Source organism: Eschrichtius robustus, chromosome 5 (assembly GCF_028021215.1).
Source record: "Eschrichtius robustus isolate mEscRob2 chromosome 5, mEscRob2.pri, whole genome shotgun sequence".
Taxonomy (NCBI): domain Eukaryota; kingdom Metazoa; phylum Chordata; class Mammalia; order Artiodactyla; family Eschrichtiidae; genus Eschrichtius; species Eschrichtius robustus.
Genome location: NC_090828.1, coordinates 81,899,596 through 81,916,084, shown reverse-complemented (window position 1 = coordinate 81,916,084; position 16,489 = coordinate 81,899,596). Strand labels below are relative to the sequence as shown.

General features: G+C 47.9%; 1 protein-coding gene across 1 annotated transcript in view; it reads left to right on the top strand.

The window, feature by feature from the left end:
• KIF5C (kinesin family member 5C) overlaps nucleotides 1–16,489 on the top strand; it is a 170,467-nt gene that overhangs the window by 133,334 nt on the left and 20,644 nt on the right. Inside the window, exons 17-23 of the mRNA XM_068545144.1 lie at nucleotides 1,763–1,880; nucleotides 4,023–4,099; nucleotides 5,096–5,205; nucleotides 7,058–7,159; nucleotides 7,535–7,595; nucleotides 12,212–12,283; nucleotides 15,214–15,318. Of these exons, the coding sequence (XP_068401245.1) occupies nucleotides 1,763–1,880; nucleotides 4,023–4,099; nucleotides 5,096–5,205; nucleotides 7,058–7,159; nucleotides 7,535–7,595; nucleotides 12,212–12,283; nucleotides 15,214–15,318 (645 nt within the window). The remainder of the gene's footprint in view (nucleotides 1–1,762; nucleotides 1,881–4,022; nucleotides 4,100–5,095; nucleotides 5,206–7,057; nucleotides 7,160–7,534; nucleotides 7,596–12,211; nucleotides 12,284–15,213; nucleotides 15,319–16,489) is intronic.

The window sequence follows — 16,489 nt, the reverse complement described above, 5'->3', positions numbered from 1 at the left end:
CAGAGGCCCTGCGGCCTGCAGCCCAGTGTCTCTCCTTCCATCTGGACGTACCAGCCTCCATGTCCAAGTTGAGTCCCTTCTGCACGTTCTGTGAACTGATGGAAGTGTGTAACTGTGTCAGCTGTAATCTATGTAAATGGAGGATGGGAGCCACACTGCTGGTCCTGGGAGTGGCCTTAGGGCCATTGGAGTAAGGAGTTTCTAGGTTCCCAGACTCACTGTGGTCTAGAAGAGGTGGGCACGCTCACTTGGCATATGAACTTGGCCCAGTGAAGTGGGATGCAGCTAGAGGACCGCCCAAGTGGGGTGCTCTAAAGTGTAGGGCCCAGGACAGTTGCCCAGATCTTAGAGTGACACTCACTCAGGGTATATGAGATCGGAGTCAAGAATATTAGGATGGTTTTAGTTAGATAGTGCTTTCTGCATTAGCAACAAATACAGTTTTCCATTAGGTGCTATTTTGTACTCTGCTACAATTTACATAAAGCCAAAGATTCAGTCATAATTGCCTGGGGTTCAAAAGTAAGAGAAATCTTGGCTCTTTATTTTCTGACATGATCTAAGGAATCTGACAAAATATTTCCAGTTAAAATGATGTTATCTCCTTTGTTTACACTCTTCCTTGTCACCAAAAGCTATGCTTATAAAACAACTGCTCCAACAGGGTCCCATTTCCCAGAGGTTATTTCATTAGATTACAGCTCAGTCTCCAGAGTGTTCCTGCCTATATATGAACCCTGTAGATCTGGAGGGGGGAGTGTCTGCATATTTCCATCTGCCTAGAAGTGACTACTGTCCCTATTCAGTCACGAGCTCTCATTCATTCATTCACACCATTATTATTTATTAACTCTCTATTTTCATGGAGCTAACAAGTAGAAAAAAAATAGATAAATCAAGCAGAAGTTAGGTGCTATAAGAAAATGTTGGGGCCTGAGTGATAAGGATCCAGCCAGGACCATGTCTGGGAGGGTGCCGAGGAGAGCTTCCTAGGGAGAGGAAAATGTAAATGCAAAGTCCCCGAGACGGGAATTGGTGTGTTTGAGAGACAGAAAAAGAAAAGACATAATATTTGAGTTCCAAAGAAGAAATCCAGAGGTGCTGTTACAAAGCAGGAAGCCCTCAGCCTTGACATTTTCCCAGTCCCTTTCTCTCCAGCACACTCTGTTTTCTGTAAGGAGGAAAAGCAGCTTGGGCTTTGGTATCTCACTTAAGAGGACAGTGAGGAAGGGCACAGCCCTGAGTGGGTCTGTGGGGAACGAAGCAGAGAAGCACATGGAAGAAAAAGGACAGATCCCAAACGAAGGGTAAAATATGCACCATTTGGGTGCTGGGACTCAACAAAAAGGACTCGAGAACTCCTCCTCTCTTGCGTCGTCCCGTCAGACAGTCCCGGGCAAGCCAGGGTGGCCACTTGCTAGTCATTCACTGCTCCCTTTTTTTTTTTTTTTTTTAATTTATTTATGGCTGTGCTGGGTCTTCATTTCTGTGTGAGGGCTTTGTCCAATTGCGGCGAGCGGGGACCACTCTTCATCGCGGTGCGCGGGCCTCTCACTATCGCGGCCTCTCTTGTTGCGGAGCACAGGCTCCAGACGCTCAGGCTCAGTAGTTGTGGCTCACGGGTCTAGTTGCTCCGTGGCATGTGGGATCTTCCCAGACCAGGGCTCGAACCCGTGTTCCCTGCATTGGCAGGCAGATTCTCAACCACTGCGCCACCCGGGAAGCCCTCACTGCTCCCTTTTATCTGTTTGCTTGTTTAAAGCATGAAGCCAAGATCAAATCCCTGACCGACTACATGCAGAACATGGAGCAGAAGAGGAGGCAGCTGGAAGAGTCGCAAGACTCGCTCAGCGAGGAGCTGGCCAAGCTCCGAGCCCAAGGTGAGCAACTGACCACTTTGCAGGTGTCAGACTCCCAGCCTCAATCACACACTCTCTAGTTGGCTGGACTCATGATGCTTAATTTTGCTCAATTAAAGCATTTCTAGGTCTACTGAAAACAATGGCATAATTGGGCGGGGTGGGGGGGAGAGAAACGTCTAGAAGACTGCCCCCACCCCATATCTGCTCCTCTTCCCATTTTTCCCTCTGTCCACCCTGCTGCCCAAGTCAGAATCCTCTCCCTTCTTTACCTCCTCCGTCCAGTCTGTCCCCAAGGCCTGTCCATTCGACCTGCCAGGTGCTTCTCTGATTCTGCTCTTCTCCGTCTTCACTGTCGCTGTCCTTAATCCTAATTAAGAATTGTGGCCATATCCATCTACCGAGGAGCTCGTCTCCAGCCTGTTCTAGGCTGACCACTGGGCTGTATTCCAAAGGAGGATTCCAAAATCAAGTTCTACCTCCGGTCCAACCCCAGGCCTCTGACCCTTCCCTGGTGTCCTGTTGCTCTTAATATAAAGCCTGAACTTGCACCCATGGCTTACCCGCATCCCCCATCCTTTGAACAAGCTCTTCCTTTGCCAAGCAGTCTCCTGACCCCCTTTGTGGAGTGAAGTGCCCAACACATAGGAAGCACTCAATAAATGTGAACAAATAGAAGAGATTTGAGAGAAATGACTAGAAATGTAGCAACCAGAACAGGATTAAGAATGTAGGTGTTGTGGTGAAATGGGAACACACAGATCATATTATGAGTTGCAACGAAAACTGGTAGAGTCCCTTTGGAAAGCATTTTGAAAATACATATTAATAATTCCAACATTTCTCATACCTTTTGCTCCTCAAATCTCATATATTCATTGCAGAATTACTTAGTGAAAAAAAAAGGAAAGGAAGCCACCTAAATGTCCAACAGTTAAATGAACTATGGTATGTTGTTTAAAAGAACAATTTTTTTCATCTTGGAGATGAAGTACATGAAGGCCGTGCAGCAGTGCTTACAAGGCATTAGATTAAACATCATAACATGTAATTTCATCTTTACTGTGGTTATAACATTTAAAAATCAATAGATGCTTATGTTCCAAGGCCTGTAAATTAATATTTGAAAGGAAATGGTTTTGAGAGGGTAATAGGATTGGCGATGATGCCATCCTTTTTTATTTCCTTTATTGTCGTATAGTCATTTGCTCAGTAAATACATTTTGCTTCAAATGCCAAGGTAAATTAACAATGAAAGAGAAAACACTCACCCCCGCTTTGACCTTGTAAGGTTTTCTTTATGTGCTAAGGGGTGTTAGGAACAGAATGCTCCACCCAAAACTTGACATGGAAAAGGACTTTTCCCTCTGGTAAATGGCTTCTGTAGTGGTGCCACTGAGTGGAAACAAAATCGAAGCAAGAAGAGCTGAAATAAAGTGAAACAGACTAGAGAGGATACTGAATGACTTGAATGTCACTGTCCGAAACGCTTTTGCTCCCTCCACCTCGGGCTGCCCATTGCCAGCTGTGCTCAGGGAGGGCCACTGCCCAAGAATAGGCTGGGACCGGTCCCTCCCTCCCAGAGGTGTGCCACATAACAGCCCTGCCCCCAGTACGAGGCGTGGCCTTCCTGTTTAGTCTGGAGAGTGTTATTTTATATTTCTATTTTCTTTGTGCCTATCCTTAGATTTTTTTTCCTGCTCCAGATTCTTAGAGAATACCCATGGGAGGTAAATTAGCTCTTTCCGAAACTCTAATAGTGGCACGAATCCAAACACCACTAATATTCGCAGAGTGCATTATCACTGACAAAGCACGTTTACGTGTGCTGCCCAGGAGTAGCTCACCAGGCCTGGCGGGGGGAACCAGTCCTCCGAGGCGTGAGGTGACAGCTAGGTCAGCTGCAGCGTGACCACTCCAAGTTAGCACTTCCCCTCCAATCGCCACTGTCCCCGAAGGACTTCGATAATCTCCCAGGAGAGATCAGCCTTGATTTAAAAAGCCAGAAGTCCTCCTTCAGAGGCACGTTCCTTTATACCATGGTTGTAATTGGTAAGATAAGCTGATGTTTCACCCCATTCTTTTTTTTTGTTTTCTAATTTTTACTTTTGGGTGTGAGTCCTGCCAGTTAAATCTTAAATCATCATTTAAAATTCAAAACAGAAAAAATGCATGAAGTCAGCTTCCAGGATAAAGAAAAGGAACATCTGACCCGGCTGCAGGATGCTGAGGAAATGAAGGTGTGTACGCAGCCCCTTCCAGGAGCCCAGCACGTGTTTGGACTGATTTCCTTGATCTAGGAAAATCCAACTCCTTCAGAGATGTGTGTGGCAGGGTAGGAGGGAGGGGGGTTGGGACCGGGGCTGGGCACCAGAGCTGCTCTCAGAGTGTGGCCGGGCTTAGCAATGAGATGGAGGTGGAGGTGTCCGGGAATCCCAAGGTGTCTGTAGATAGTAGTTATGTTGTATTGGTACATTTCTCTTCCCGTTCATGACCAAGAAGGAGAGAGCACACCTTCCAGTCACTGCATGGGGGCCACTCCGCACAACTTCTGCAGAAATGGTCGCCCCTTCTTTGAATGGAAGGAAACATCTCTCCCCTCTATCTTTTAGAGAAACAGCCCAAATTTGAGCTTTCATCTTAAACATAGAGATCTTTATTTTTGGTCACATTTTAAACAGAAAAGGAAAAGTGGGAAAGATGGCTGGGAAATAAGATTTTTAGGTGGATACAATGAGATAGGAGAAAATGTGGAACTTTTGATTAGCTTTAGGCAAACCCCTCTCCTGGGTTGCATCACTTTGGTGGAGAGGTCTCCTTTGACTATCACTGTAAATCCATGCAGTGGGCAGGGCCGGGAAATTATCTATATTTCACGGTGAGGAAGTGCAACCCCCACAGGTTCCATGGCTTGTCTGAGGTCACCCAGGTGGTACGAGGTCCATGCCCCCTGACTGACCTGGCGAGAGAAGCCGTGTGGCTCAGATGAGCTATAGAAGCTCAGGGGGAGACCCTTTACTCATGGAATGGGCTAATTTTCCTGTAGGGACCACTCAGTTTTATAACAGATCCTTGAGTTTTGTTGTCCCTGTAAAGCACGGTGGGTTCTGAGGGCCCCGGTTTGGGGATCTGACAACTGAGGGATATGGGGTAGGAGATAGCGAGCAAGGGCTTTGTCACAGAGCCGGCTGAGAGCCAACGAGCGGCTGATACATTTCTCCCGGACTGGGTTGCAGAAGGCGCTGGAGCAACAGATGGAGAGCCACCGGGAAGCTCATCAGAAGCAGCTGTCCAGACTCCGAGATGAAATCGAGGAGAAGCAGAAAATCATCGATGAGATTCGGGAGTGAGTTGGCCTGGGGGCTCGTGGGGCGTTGGGGCGGGCACGGCCCCTGGGCCAGCCTGGAGGTCTCTGCTTTCCTCGCCCCACAGACCCTGGGCTCTGGCCCTGGTGCCTCAGCGAGCTAGACGTGATGCTTCTGCGGTCTGTTCCCCACCTGGAGTCGAGCCTCCGGGGGCTCTGGTGGGCAGGTGGCAGGCCGGCCCAGCTGCCCTGCCTGGTCCCCGTGGAGCAGGGGCACGTTGGTGATTCAGCTGGGCAGACACATACCTCAGAAGGTGGGGATGCTGTTCCTATGAGAGGATGAAAAAAAACCCCAAAAAACCTGAATTGGTTCTGCTTCAGGGTTTCTGACGGGTTAAGAAATGCTCCAGAGAAGACAGTCAGCTCCCGCTGCCTCAGCCCGACACATACCTGAACACGGCACGCCCCAGAGCCACCTGCCCGCAGGGGCACACTCCTTAGGGACCCGTGCTGCTGTGTGTGTGTGTCTGCGCCCGTGGGCACTGCAGCTGGTCTCAAGGCCATTCTCCTGCTGTAGCTGCTGAAGAGCCCCCTGCTAAGTAATTACCCCTCCCCACTCCTCTCACCTTCCCGTCTCATCAACACAAGTCCCCAGGCTGTGTTTAAATGCCCCAAATTAAAGACACAGGAAAACAAAGAAAACCAATTATATTGAAATACACTTCCACCCACTGACACCCTCCTCCCCTGTCCTCCCCCTCCCAGCCACCCCAGGTCTACACTAAAGTTTCCCTCCTCTCTGTTTCTATAGATGAAGAAACATTTCTATATGGGAGGCAAGATTAAATGATTTACTTAGGGTCACACTGCTAAACAGGAATCAGACTGGAGTTGGGGTTTAATTCTCTCTCAATGACCGTGAGCTACTCACACAGCACATTTGCATTTTAAAAGCAAACGTGTAAATGATGTGATGGGGCTCTGTGCACAGTCTACCTAGGAAAGCACTTAGCATCGCCTCTCCCCTTCTTTTGGTCCACCCCCATGCTCCCACGTATGTCGAGCTTTCCCCTTTAAGTGTGACTCTTATTTGTTATGCTGATGAATCACCCTCAGATTGTTCAACTGGAAGGGGAGGGGAGGGAAGGAAGGTGAGAGAGATGGAGGGTCTCTGAGTGAGTTGACAAGTGGGGACATTTCCTTGGCCTTTGCGTTTCACATGGGTTTTCCTTCGGAGAGTGTATCATCTGTTGTCAACAGTCATGTAGGCATGGCCGTATGAAAGGTTTTATAAGGACCGGGCTGATATAAATGGTGACCAAATACCCACAACCGGATGGTGAGTTTCTTTTTTTGCAACAGCCCCTGGACTTTCTTTGTGTTTCCCCTCTCTGACCACTGCCCCCTTTTGCCCCCAAGACTTCACAGAACAGAACTGTCCCTATGTCAGCTAGGGATTTGGATTTAGGGGATGTTTTTGGAGCATAAGACCAGAGAGGAAGGGAAGGTCAAAGTGGCCAAATAAGGTTCTGGGAGTGCGTATGTACCATCTGTAGGGCGGAAAAGCAGAATTCTTACCGGGCTCTGTTTTTCTGGTTTAAAATATCGGCCCCTTTCCCATCTCATTATTTTCCTTCCCAAAGCTCTTGCGCAAGCCAACTATAAATACATTCTCAAAGCCTTATGTTTCATGCCTCTTAGATGTTCCCAGAAATTCGTTTTCACTTGGGCAGGGAGGAAGCTGTGAGGTTGTTCTCTGATCCCTCCAAATCTTCCAGAATTGCCGCCTTTATTGCACAGGGCTAATGGGGTTAGAACAGAACCACGTCTTTAGCAGCATGACTCAGAATTTCAGGCTGATGTGGAATGTACTGCTTTTTCCTCTCCATTTCAGTTTGAATCAGAAACTGCAACTGGAACAGGAGAAGCTCAGTTCTGATTATAACAAGCTGAAAATAGAGGACCAAGAGAGAGAAATGAAACTGGAAAAGCTCTTGTGAGTGTGCTTTAAATATTTCCTCTGTTTTCTCTCATCCTCTCGAAGTTTTTTTTTGGCCAACTGCATGGCACGCGGGATCTTAGTTCCCTGACCAGGGACCAGGGACCGGACCCATGTCCCCTGCAGTGGAAGCGCAGAGTCTTAACCACTGGACTGCCAGGGAAGTCCCCCCACCGCCCTGCAAAGTCTTAAAAAATCTGCTTTGGTGATTCAGATACCCAAATATTCAGGTTAGGTCAGGCCAGTTTAAAAACAGACCATGGCCGTTTGGGTGAGTTGGTTTGTTTTGTTGACTTATCTGCAGATGCAAATGGTATCTGTGAGAATCTCTGATGCCCCTTTGGTGGTTCACAGTTCCTTTCTGTTTTTTAGATTGCTCAATGATAAAAGAGAACAAGCCAGAGAGGACCTCAAAGGGCTGGAGGAGACAGTGGTATGTTGACATGTTTTCCAACTCATTTTAGTCTCAAAGACCAGATTGGTTTATGATCTTTTGAATTTGTTTCTTCTAAAATTTTATTTGTGCATGCCTTTCTTGAATATCATTTTAAACATAAAACTTCCTATGGAAACATGAGAGCTGTAGAATTTATTCCCCAGGTCTTAACAGAGTGACTAACCATCAATCCATCCATCCGTCCATCCATCCATCCTTAAGACTGTAACCATGGAGCCCTGAATGAGATTTAAACTCAAATCAGTGCCTGCAATGTTACAGCCTCTGTATGTTGTGACTTACTTCCATGCAACAATCAATGGATATTTATTGAGCACCTACTGAGGGCTGGCATGCTTTTAGGTGCTTGAGTTGCATCAGTACAAAACAGAGTTAAGGTGCTGGCCCTTGTGAAGCTGTCTTTCACCTGGCGGAGACAGACAGTGAGAAATAAGGATGTAGATCATGACCTCCATTAGATGGTTATAGAAAGTGCAGGGGGTACTGGTTTGGGGCAGCCCTACTGGGAGGTGACATTTGAGCAGGAACTTGAAGCAAGTAAAAGAAGGAGCCATGGGGATGTCCGGGGAAGGAGCCTTCCAGGAGAGGCAACAGCCAGTGCCAAGGCCCTGAGGTCAGCCCATGGCAGGCATGTTGGGGGACAACAGGGAGATCAATGTGTATGTGACCAAGAGAAGGGGGGAGGGCAGGAGGTAGGCACAGAGAGGTCAAGGCCAGAGGAAGTGCAGGCCAGGTAGGGCCTTGGGACCTGCAGGGTTTGGGGCGGAAGAGTGACAGACCTACTTCCCTTTGGAAGAAGGGCTCACCATCTGAGATCCTGGTTAGTTTTCTCTGTCCTTTCATTGGTTCTGTCTCCTCTGGTCAACTTCTGTCTCAGTGGCCCTGGGGGGTGCCTGGCTCTGAGGGCTCTCAAGAGCCCTTCAAAATGCCACGCAGCCTGTGTTTGAAGACAGACACCCCAAATAGTCTCTCAATTTGGTGAAAACATGTCGAGTCATTTCACATGACATGGCAACAGAGAGAAACTGTTGTTTAGATACAGTCATGCAGTTTGATTTCATCCCCATGTCATGTGAGTTTATGTGGGACTGAGCCTGAATCCAAGAACTCGGTGACCCCAGACTGGAGGCAAGTGGTTGATCAGGGCTGGACCCGAGACTGCACTCTGGCCCCTGGGCCAGTGTTAGCTGCTCCTCAAAGCCAGGTGTGGGCTCGGAGGTCACAAGGCGTTCAGGACAGAAGTAGGATGACTGTTCACAGGAAGTTGGGCCTTTTGAGCCTGGTGGAGAAGACGGTGGACAGGGCAGCTGGAGGGGAAACGGAAATGAAGCCATGAAGTTGCTTCCTCCGCGTCTGTTTTCCAGGAGAAGTGGTACCCATAATCATAGATAATTATAACAATTCAGAAATATATTGAACATTAAAATGTTACTGTATTCCCACCAGCCAGAGATCAATATTTCAGTATCTCTTCTTCCTTTACACCCTTGCACTCTCTCATGCACACTCTCACCCAGCATACACACCTTCCACGCCCACACCCAGAAGCTCACTCTTCACCTCTCTCTCTCTCACGGCCTCACCCACACTCGGGCACAATCACTTATTCTTTCTCACACACATATCTTCACACACACCCACAGGCCCTCACATTCACGTTCTCACGCCTGTGTTCATCCACTCACAAGTTCTTACTCACCCAGCACACCCCATAACATGCTGACACACACATTCACACTCATTAGTGACCACACTTTCTCACTGGCACACTCACACTTTTGCTCATTCACTCTCACACCCTCCGTCACGCCCACTCACACACACCCCACGTGCTGACTCTCCCAGACTCACAAGCTTTCTGTCTTTCACACTCACTCATGAGCATGTTCTTTTGCCCTTTCGAATGTTTTTCTGTTTTGTTTTGTTTTGGCCGCACCGAGCGGCTTGTGGGATCTTAGTTCCCTGACCAGGGATCGAACCCATGTCCCCTGCAGTGGAAGCACGGAGCCCTAATCACTGGACCGCCAGGGAAGTCCACTGAATACACTTTTGACAACACATTTTCCTAACTAGCCTCCTCCGCTGGTTCTCCCTCTCCCGCCTCCCCACCCCCCAGCCCGCTCACCTATGTTCCCACCCTCACATCCATTCTCCCCGGTCCCTCTACCACACACACATGCTCACACAACACACTTGGTCCCTCACACGTGGACGGACCCACTGACACAGCCTCCCACGTTCCCTCTGCAGCCCTCACTGCCCGTCCACACACATCACGCACACACACGCTTTCAATTCCCAAACTGGAACCCTGTGGTCTGTGCCATTCCAGACGTGGGTGTTTTTACTTATCCTTCCATCACATCCTCCCCAAGCTGTCAATGTTCCTCAGGGGCAGGCCTGCTGTCCTTGGCTGACCCTTCCTGAGCCCTCCTTAGCTCTAGGCCTGCGCTGCCTCCTGGACTGTCTGGACAGGGCCTGGGTGGGACCTGCCACCCAGGGATTGGGGTCTGTGAAGCCCACTCCAGGGGGCGACGCTGGGAAAGGCCAACCAGCCGGTGGGGACGTTTCTGGGGTCCCAGGCAGCCATCTGGCTTTAATAGGACACATTGTGTGGGCTCTGGGGCTGGACCTCTCCTCCTGCTGCGTTGATGGGCCTTGTGTCCCCACCTCTCTGGTCCCACCCTAGCTGTCCCCTGTGACAGGAAGCTGAGCCCTGAGCTTTTACACAGAGGGCAGCGTCCGTGCCAGGAAAGGCTTGTGACTTACTTCACAAGGCAAAGGAATTGGGGTGGGTGAAGGAATGATAATGAATACGATGGAGGAAAATTCATTGCCCCAGGAAGCCAAAATGGGGTTACGCAGGCATTCATGTGCAACTTATCAACTGTTTCCAAGGTCTTGAACTGCCCCTCCTAAACTGTTTATTGAAGTTACCTAAAAACAAACAAAAATGAGAGAAAGTCGCCAAACTCCAGACTCTGGATTATTTGGTGCTCGGCCTGGAAGAATCGCCTGGCCCTTTGACAAGACACCCGGGTCTTCTCTTCTCATGTCCCTGTGGGGTGGTGGCATTTTTCATGGAAAGTATTTACTGTGATTATGGTTCAATCAGTAATGAAACCCCTGAAGCGGGAGAGAGAGCTCGCAGAGCAGGGGGCCGTGGCCGAGCTCCCTCGGGCAGGGGCACAGGCGGCACAGCTACATCGCTGAGAGCTCGGCGCAGCCCCCCTGCACCTGCCGGCCAGTGGCTCAGCCCTGGGCACGCACCGCGTGCACGGCGTTCCTAACAGCAGGCCCGCTTGGCCTCCTGCAGAAAGTAATTTGCCTCATCTGAGGAAGCAATTGACTTCAGGTGCTTTTTATTTCAACACAATTATGGAATTGGACCCAGTAATATGACCTTAAATTAACGTAGAACCTTTATTCCAAGAAACTTATTATTTCCATGGCTTTAGAGCCTGTTTCTTCCTTTTCTCTGTGAGCTTGTGTGAGCTCCATCCCTTGACATTCTGTGTTAGAGTAGGTCAATTTAGACAAATTGAAAAACATAAATGCGAGGGTATTTCTCTCCTTATGGGAAAATATTTTTAAGGGAACTAGTCGTACGTCCTGTGGTAAATACACGGAGACTTAAATGGAAGGAAATATTTTGGTTTTCCAATTTTGTTAACAGAGGTCACCAGATTTGACTTAGACCTTTGTCTTAGCAGTCTAATTCCTAAGGGTTCATTAGTAGAAAAGACTCCAAAATGAAGAAAAAAAATGCCCCCAAGAAGTTAACTTCATGAAAGTTATAACAGCAACCAAAGGAAGCAGTAAAAGTCTGATGAAGAAATAGCTGTCAAATATGAGGCATCAATACATTAACATTAGCTAATATTTATTGAATGCTTACTATGTGCCAGAAACGGTTGTAAGAGTTTTATAAGGATCATCTCACTGAAGCTTGATAACAGCAACTATGAGGTAACTACTATTTTTATCCTCAGGTTACAAATAAGAAAGCTGAGGCACAGAAAGGTTAGATAAGTTGTCCAGGGTCACCCAGGTGGAAAGTCCATAAGCTCAGTGATGTAAAGCAAAGGAGCATATGGACCATGGCCAGAGGGGTGTGGAAACATGAAAAATGTCGGTCAGTTAGGGTGGGAGAAACTGTGGCTAACTTTTCATTTAAATTTGTTGGCATTTTGTGTAACATGTACACAATAAGTTAGAGGGAAAAAAAAGAGTCCATGCTGGTACAACACAGCCCTCCAGGAATTTTTATGAGAAAACTTTTGAATTTTTGTGGTTGAAGGGAAAAAAAGGTTCTATTTGAAACACAGCAAACGAGCAGGCTTTGTTCTAGTTTACACTTCATTGTTTGAGTTCCCAGTCTCTGAACCTTGGGGTGCCCCTGGGAAGATGCCAGGTGGAGGGGGAGGATATGAGTGGTGGGCAGGTCGGAGGAAGTGGGGAGCCCCATGGCCTCGATGGTTGGCTTACAGAGATTTATGGAGATGTCTGGGGTTGACAGTCTGGTGCCAGCTGTGTCATAAATTCAGCGTGTTCCCTCATTTAAGTGGCATTTTAACAATCTTCTCTTCCAGTCTCGAGAACTACAGACTCTGCACAACCTCCGTAAACTCTTCGTCCAGGATCTGACCGCCCGGGTTAAAAAAGTGAGTTCTAGTTTGTGTGAATGGGACTGAGAAGAAAAGAAAAGTTGGCCAGAATGAATCATTTTCAGTTGAAGTATCACTTGCTTAAATCGGGGCTGGTTATGCTTAAAAATTAATTACTTCATGCCAGCAAATGTGATTAAAAGAATGTGCTGGAGGGGGAAAAAATACTTGGGAACATTTTTCCATCTGATTTTTCCTTCTTAGTAAAAGGAAGTTATTGGGTTGGCCAGAGAAGTTCGTTCGGGTTTTTCCCGTAACATTTTATGGAAAAACCCGAACGAACTTTTTTGGCCAACCCAATATCCTTTCAAACGAACACATATCTATCTGGCAGCAGTGTGAAAACCTCTGAGTGATGCAGGGAAAACCCAGAGGGGTCTCATCAGACAGCGTGGCCCTGAAGCCTGGTGAACGATGTCAGGAACGTGGAAGTCAGGGGCTAGAGCCTCATCTTTGCTTGTTAGGAGGCCATGAGAGGCCAGGTCAGAGTGTACGAAGCACTTTAACATCCGGCGTCTTGTTTGCTCTCCCCAGGAGCCATGTAAGTGGTTCTTAGTGTTCTGTTTTGCAGCTGTGGAGATGGGCTCAGAGGTTACGTGACCTCCCGAGATCACACAGCTGGGGAGAGCCAGAGATGGGATTGGAATCCAGGTCTGTGTGACTCCTGAGTCTGAGCTTCTTTGGTCCTTGTGCCACACACAGTGACAGTGATCTTGGGAGTCACTGAACAGTGAACCCCCAGAGCAGCTGGCAGAGGGGGGAGGGGGAGGTGGAAACAGCAAGGGGGCTACGCTTTAAAGATATTTGAAAGTGATGGATGAGGAGAAGTGGGCATACCCAGAGGTAGGACAGGATGGACAGAAGGTATATTTAAGAAAAGTGTGTGCATGGGGGTCTGTGTGAAGGAGCCAAGGAAAAGGGATGAAATATATTATAAAAAAAAGAGGAGGTGACCGATGGAGTCAGATCTGAGAAGACAGAATTGACAGTATAGGGGAATGTATTAGGCTTGGTAGATGAAAAGGGCCCACTTTCCCAGAGAGGAGACGTGGAGAAGCCAATATGGAGACATTCGTAGGGAAATACATGACAGTGGGAAGAGATGCATCTGAAGACTTTGACTTTCTCAGTTAATGTGGAGAAGAAGGTCCTCAATGGGGAAGAAAGAAGAGAATGGGGAGCCCAGAGAGACTAGAGGAGGCTCAGGCAGCTGTGGGGGATTTGCTGGGGATGAACAAAAGGATGCTGAGCAGTGGTGGGAGTGTCCAGCTGAGGGTCAGAGCACGGATTTGTCGTGGCACCTGACAGCACGATTCTAGTGAGTTTGGAGGCCTGGAAATAAAAACAAGGAAAGAGGGTGGAGAATGATGGGAGGTCTCAAGGTGGCACTGGTCAGGCAGGTAGGTAGTGATCACCATCATCAAAATAGAAATGACTGGAGGACCTGGACCAGGGAGGAGAGAGAGGCCAGAGCAGAGGTGATGGAGACAGAGACTGGAGAGGTTATGACAAGAACCAAAAAGGCTCAGTCGGAGGGAGGAGGTGTTCCGAGGAGGGTGCAGAGCTTGAGATCAGACTTCCCAGACTTCATGATATAAAACTCTGTAGGAAGAACCTATTCCTAGACCAGTGGTTCTCAAAGTGTGGCCACCTGGCCAGCAGCACTAGCGTCACCTGGGAACTTGCTAGAGGTGCAAATTCTCAGACCCACCCTGGATCCACTGACTCAGAGACGAGGGTAGGGCCCAGCAATCTGAGTTTTAACAAATCCTCTTCTGGGTTTGAGAACCCCAGATTTAGATCAAAGAGACAGGTTTGAGATGCTCATATAGACATCACGTCTCAGAAAGAGAAGGGTGATGATCTCTTCTATAATGAGACAAAGCAAGCGTGCTTTGCCGTTTTTGGGCTCCAGGATGTGTTTCTACTTGTATTTCCCAACTTATCTGGCCACTCAGCGTGGCAGTGCTGGGAGAACAGTGTTTTTATCAATCTCAAGATCTGAAAAATTTTGAGAGTTGATCCAGCACAGCACGCAGATGCCGTGACTAGTCTGAGATGGGTTCATTAAGTAATTTCATGGAATTGGAAGCTGAAGGGACAAGCAGAGGCCATTGAGACTTCCCAGTGGGACCACAGACACTTTCCCACAGCTTGATGACTTGTTATCTCACTTGTGATGTTTGAAATGAAATTTGGGCCTTGGGCTTATTTATTTATTTTTTTAACATCTTTATTGGAGTATAATTGCTTTACATTGTTGTGTTAGTTGCTGCTGTATAACAAAGTGAATCAGCTATACATATACATATATCCCCATATCCCCTCCCTCTTGCGTCTCCCTCCCACCCTCCCTATCCCACCCCTCTAGGTGGTCACAAAGCACCAAGCTGATCTGCCTGTGCTATGTGTCTGCTTCCTACTAGCTATCTATTTTACCTTTGGTAGTATATATATGTCCATGCCACTCTCTCATTTCGTCCCAGCTTCCCCTTCCCCCTCCCCGTGTCCTCAAGTCCATTCTCTACATCTGTGTCTTTATTCCTGTCCTGTTGGGCTTATGTTTTCACACTAGTTCTTCTTAATGAGTTTTGGAACACTTCCTTTTGAAAAGAAAAGCCTCTATTTACCTGCATGCAAGGGAGAGGTATATTTCACAAAGACAGCTGTATCTAATCTGAATCCCTCAAAAAAAGATTTGAAGATTTTTTGTCAGCTGTCCAAAGAAAGAACACTTTTGGTACCGATCAAGGAAATTAATTGGGAAGAAGGTCGAGTCTAAACTTTTAGAACCACTCCTCATTTTCACTTTCAGAATAACCTTTAGTAAGATTGGGGGTTTTCTTTCGAATGGCTCATCCACATGATGTTGGGAGTGGGGGTGGGCAGTGTGGAGCTGTCCCTCTGACCCCCTGGTGTTGATGCAGAGTGTAGAGCTGGACAGCGACGAGGGAGGAGGCAGCGCTGCCCAGAAGCAGAAAATTTCCTTCCTGGAGAATAACCTGGAGCAGCTCACTAAGGTCCACAAACAGGTAGGAGGGTTGCGTCATCTTCCTCCTGCTTCTCTTTCTCTCCTGGAGAGAAGCCCCGCTGGATTTGGGCCTAGTGAGGGAGGTGACTCTGATACAGAAGGTAAAAGGACAATACATCACTAGGGAACATCAGTGCTGGAAGGGACCTGGAACTCTTTTAGTCTTCAGTGACTTCCCTTGTATAGAAAATACCTTCTTTTTTTTTTTTATATTATTTTTTGGTCGCGCCTCCTGGCATGCGGGATCTTAGTTCCCCGACCAAGGATCGAACCCGCACCCCCTGCAGTGGAAGTGCAGAGTCTTAACCACTGGACCGCCAGGGAAGTCCTAAAATACTTTCTTTGATGGAAGCCAAATATAAGGAATTGAGTGTGAGCTCTCTGGGGCTTGGGGAACACGGTGTTCAGTTGTGTCTTTTCATTCTGCCTCCCGTCCCAGCCTCCAACCCCAGCTGGCCTCAGTGTCTCCCGTGATGCTTTTCAGGACCCTCTGTGGAACCAAAGACTCCACAGAATGCAAAGTGGATGCCACCGAGCTGGGTCAGGCTCCCTCTTTTTATAGATGAGGAAGCAGACTGGGCGAGGAAGCCACTGGCTTCATCCCACACGTGGGAGCACTGGGGCCGGAACCAGCCCCCTCTCTGCACTGTCGCCCTATTTCTTGGGCATCCTCTTGGGTTCCTGCAACACCCTGGAGTTTGTCTAGAGTGACAGAGAGCAATAACCATGTCCAAACCTACCGGTGACTTAGGCAGCTTATTTCTCTCCTTTCTGTTTAAATGCTGGAATGTTCATGACGGTTTTCCCCAAATCCTCAAGATTTGGGATCTGATAAAAATGGTCCAACATTTTGGACCCCGTGGCCGAGGGGATGTCATTTCTCTTTGACTTGTTACATCCTCTTCAACATAACTGATGATGGCATTTTTCCCCAAAGGGAGGATGACAGATTCAGCATGGTTGAAGTCATTCACGCAAATTGTCGATGAGAAATAGAAAAGCAGAAACTACCAGGGAACTTGAAATAGAGCTCTGAATTTCATTAATTATTTTATTCATGAATTCAATGAATATTTATTAAAAACCTACTCTCTGCCGGGCACTGGAGCTGGTGCTGGGTGGAGATACAGGAGTAAAGAAAACAGGTGTAGACCCAGCAATAGTTCAACCTT